This window comes from Galeopterus variegatus, unplaced genomic scaffold, assembly GCF_000696425.1.
Source record: "Galeopterus variegatus unplaced genomic scaffold, G_variegatus-3.0.2 Scaffold8221, whole genome shotgun sequence".
NCBI classification, from domain to species: Eukaryota; Metazoa; Chordata; class Mammalia; order Dermoptera; family Cynocephalidae; genus Galeopterus; species Galeopterus variegatus.
The window spans coordinates 26537-31520 of NW_007734332.1; the positions used below are offsets into that span (position 1 = coordinate 26537).

At 36.2% G+C, this 4984-nt stretch overlaps 1 protein-coding gene across 1 annotated transcript; it reads right to left on the reverse strand.

Annotated features, from left to right (window-relative positions):
* Window positions 1-511: 511 nt before the first annotated feature.
* LOC103608259 (pancreatic progenitor cell differentiation and proliferation factor-like protein) lies at window positions 512-3638 on the reverse strand. Its single transcript, XM_008592711.1, has 5 exons — window positions 3584-3638; window positions 3185-3276; window positions 1917-1994; window positions 1715-1814; window positions 512-877 (listed from the first exon to the last, which is right to left on the reverse strand). The coding sequence occupies exons 2-5, from the start codon at window positions 3237-3239 to the stop codon at window positions 865-867; spliced, it is 246 nt and encodes an 81-aa protein (XP_008590933.1). The 5' UTR covers window positions 3240-3276; window positions 3584-3638; the 3' UTR covers window positions 512-864.
* Window positions 3639-4984: the final 1346 nt, after the last annotated feature.

The window sequence follows — 4984 nt, forward strand, 5'->3', positions numbered from 1 at the left end:
TTAACATTTATTATTTTCTACTTATACACAAAAACTTGTCATAGTAGGAAATTTGAAGATACAGACAAATATGTAAGGAAGAAAATGAAACTCACCCGTAATGACCTTATCTCCAGAGATAGTCTCTGTTACCATTTTGCTATAGTTCCTTCCAGTCTATTCTTATACATATGTAACTTTTGAACACAATGAAAATCACCTCATTGATAGTACATTATCCTGCTTTTTTCACTCACATTGTATAGTTTTCCATGTTTTTAAATATTATTTATAATCATAAATTTTAAAGTCTACACAATAACCAAATTATATGTGTGGTATTGTATTTAACAGGTATTTAATTTAATTTAATGTTAATTTAATTAATTTAGGTTTAATTTAATTTAAAATTTTTACGAATGTGTTTGCTATTTCCAACTTTCCTGATTAAAAATGCAATTTTTGCAACTCTTTTCTATATTTCTGAATCCAGAGCCCTTTAAACCATAATAAATCATTCAGCAGACATAAAAAGAGTCTAACAAATTTTTTAAATGAAAATAATACAGATAATGAGAGGGCTACTTCATATAAATCTGTACATTTAAAGACTCTCAGTGCTTTAAAAGGTCACATGTTTCTAAAGGCATGCTTTTCAAATATCCTTCATGTAGCTGATGCCACTCCCAGCGATAATCTTAGCATTGAGAATAATGCCCAAATGTTTCTCTATCGGAGGCCGATGTGTGCTTGTCTCATAGATGAGGTCTCAAGCAGGTTTTTGTCCTCTTACAATGGAGAGGAGTCCTCAGAATAGCTGGAGCGCTCAAGGGCAGGGTCCACCTGTGTAGCACCGCAGCAGGTAGAGTGTCTTGACTGTCAGATTCAACTATCAGTGCTGTATAAAATAGTCAGCTATTACCAAGATGTTCATCGAATAGCAGCACAAAGATGATTAGCTGTAATGTGCTTATCGGTAATTTAGGTTGTTTTTATAGTCAAAGTAAGGTGGAGAAATAAAGAAAACACTTCCTAGATAATTCAAATCAATAAACTTGATAGAGTAAAGAAAACCTTTTTTCAACAATTAGCCTTACATTGATTTTAAAAATTATTTTAAACATTGATCCTATTTCAAACTTATGCAGAAAATTAATCAAAACCATTATGCTTTAACATCAGAATCCATGGACTTCATTATTATTTATTCAACTAGTCATTAAAGTGTCTAAAAAATAAATCAAGTACTTTTTAAAAATTAGAATAACAACTGTGTTATTTGGTGTGTTAAAATTCAAACTGAATGGAAATCACTATCTACAAACCCACCAATTCAATCTTCCTTCTAGTAACTGGCGTAATACAGTAGCTAGTCAAAACCAGCAGTCGGGTGATCCAGGATAGCAGCTAGGCAATGGTTACTCTTTTCCTGAGGTATTGGAAAAGCAAATTTAGAACCTTGCCTCTGATTCCAAATCCATTCCCCCCCAAGCAATGACAAGAACTGGCACATGACTTTCCAATGATCATTCTTCTGTGACTGAATTAGAAGGAGCGATGGTTGACTAAACTGAGGGAACCCTCCCCCCCGTGTCATCCCCTCCCTTTATGTCAAAGCCTCACTGCCTTCAAGACACAGGCCTATGGTGCCCTGACCAGCTACACAACGATTACTACACGCGTTGTTTCATTCACCATGGAAGAAATGTCCTTATGAGAAAAGGCTAAAACTCACCCACTAGCAGATGCATCTTTTATTCTCTCATTTGAAAGTACAGGTTCAAAATAGAAAAAGGATATAAACCACCAGCTGGATTCTGCTGCTTCTGGTAACCCTATCAAATAAAATTTATAGCACTTCCTTATCAAACAAATTTGAGAGATGAAAAACAAAGGGAAATAATGAGGGTGACACCGAGTAGAAATAAATTAAGTACCTTGTTGGGATTTGCCATCATCTAGGAGGTTAACAGAATAAGAACCAGTTAAAGAACTAACTGAAGAAATACTGGACTCTGTAGGAAGTAAGTGATGATAAACAGATAAATATCTGGCTCACAGACAAGCACACACGTGTCACTCATGCAGGGACTCTCAAGTAGCCTGGCCTGAAATAATTTAATTTGGACTTATAAATTCATGAAGCAAAAAACTGATCAAATTATCAATCAATGAAAAAGCTTCCATAATAAAGAATACTACATTTTCTACTAATAAGATATACTCATTTCCATAGCAGACAACCCTCTCTCTCTCTCACTCTACAGATATAAATGTACAATTTAAAATATATTCCAATGTTAAATATAAAAACTTAGGAAGTACAAAATCAAGAATGAATTCTATTGTACTACCCTAGAAAATACTATATATATATATTTACAATCTTACAAAAGTTATCAAATTTAGAAATTAAGGAATTATTTTAAAAGAATATGTATTTTGTTCTATTAGATTTGTATTTTAAACCTATAAGTCTTTTTAAAGATCAGAACATAAAAATAACGTCCATTTATAAAATAACACCAGGTAAATGGGCATAGTTTAACCTTTTTGTAAAAGAATAAGTCAATAGGTGTTTCTAACTCTTATGCTACAAACAACCCTTGAAATAAGAGCTTTCTACATTTTCTTGGCATCGATACTTTCAACAAATGTTAATTTGGTTCTGAAATGCTCATTTCATTTTATAAAATTTCTCAATCTTTTTTAAGAAGCTACAATTTTCTATTCAGCTATGAATATGCACGGATGGTTAGATTAATAAAAATAAAACTGGCCAGATAAATGCTGACCTATTATCCATAGCAGAAAATGAAAATTAGAAAATTCTTGAAGTAGAGTCATGCAATTACCTACTTTCTAAGGAATTGAAGACTATTTTATTTACATAAAATGATCTTTTTTAATGCATCCTATGAAAAGCAAAGTATGATAAATTAAAATATAATCATGACACATAATCTTATTCTCACATATTTATGTTAACACCTTCATCGATATCACATAGCTAAAGCTGAGGGATGAGCCTTGGTTGAGAGAGGTCTCTGAAGTCTACTCCCGTTTTCTGCACTATCACCGCAACAGCTGTCGGTTTTCTCCCTTAAGTTCTGAACGTAAAATGATACACAGGTCAACAATCTCCTGCAAACATCACCTCAGATCATATTGTCTAGGGGTATCCTCCAGTGATGACACAACTTACTTTGATAATACTGATTTTTGGCCAGAAGACAACCGACGGAGGGCACCGAGGCCATGGCTTCACTGACAGCACCGAGAGGCTGTGAGCAGCAGCTGAGGAACAGAGAAGGGAGACAGATGCTGATTCTAACCACATGGAGTTTCGTTTTCCTTTTCCCACGTGAGTATTTTATGCAAAGCAACATGATTTATTCTCAAATAAATATCTGATAAAAGGATATTAAAAGTTTACACAAAACTGCAATCAAATATACTGCAAGAAACGAACAAAAAAATACACTCAGCTAGTATTTCATTGGAAAAGAAAGAAAAACAATATATCCACCTACAAACAATGCACACAACTTGTTCTACGAAGGTCAGAGAAAAGTGTTAACATAGCCATGATGCAACCACTCACGTATTTGTTTGCTCCAATTTGTTCTTTTTTAAAAGAACAAACGTGGTTCTAAAGTGTCTTCAGAAAATAAGCACGTTGAAAGAACAAATTCTTAGTGGTTTGATAGAGACACGAGCAGATCAGGCGGCACCTGCAGCAACTGTGAGTGTGGTCTGGGGCCTCTGGGCACACCTCACTTTTATTTAGAAGCCCCAGGCTGGATGGCCTGAGCTGCCAGTGACTGGAGGCACAGCGGGCACACAGCCAGGCAGGACAGTGAGAGAACATGTTCTACCGACTGCCCTCAAGCAGTCCAAGGACCTGGGAATGTGTCAGTGTGCCAAGTTAGGCTGCAGTCAGCCGGCAGCCAGGAGGGACTTGGCCCAGACATCATGGCTTACAACTGCTGGTTACTGCAGGAAGGGAGCCAATATCCAGGTATCTCCTCATGCTGGGCACAGTGGCGGTTGCCAGGGATGGTCCGGTCTGTAGGCTACTTGGGAGGATTGAACACAGAGACATAATGATGCAAGGCACAGGAGCACACTGACGAACTCTGTGAAACACTAAAGTCTACCTGGGAAAGGAACTTCTACAGTTCAACTTAATGGGCAGATGGACAATGCATTAGAAATTCCAACCAGAATGACACAAGACAGATGGAAAACATGGATGATGAAGGAAAATTTATGGGGGGAAATTTATGACATTGTATCAATATGAATTATTGATATGGACTCTATGTTTCATTCTAATTTTTGTAATGTTTCTTATGTAGATTGTTATGCCCTTGCATAGATTCAGCTGAGTTATGGATCAGATTGTAGCTCCCCTTTCCATTGGGGATGATCATTTCAATGGCTGTTTCCGTTTATTGGTGGCTCTTCATTTTGTCAGCTTGTGCGTTCTTTCTGAACTCAGTTTTGGTAATGTATACCTTGCTATAAAATTATTCATGTCAACTAGGCCTCCAGTTGTGTTCAAAACATTTATTGCACTCTGCCATTGTGATTTTTTTTAATGTCTATTTCAGACACAGAAAGAAAAGTACTGCATGATCCCCCTTGTATGTGGAATCTAAAAAAAGTCAAATACATGAGAAACAGAGCAGAACAGTGATACCAGAGTCTGGGAGGTGAAGGAAGTAAGAATATGTTGGTCAAAGGGTACAGAGTTGCAGTTAGGTAGGATGAAAAAGTTTAGAGATCTAAGGTACAGCATGAGGGCTGTACTTCATACTACTGTACACTGGAAATTTGCCAAAAGAAATTTGAGGTGCTGTTAACACACACACACACACACACACACACACACACACGCACGCACACACGCAAAAGTAACTAGGTGTACAGATAGACATATTAATTTGCTTGATTGCAGTAATCATCTCACCATTAATTGGTATATAAAAATGTCATGTTG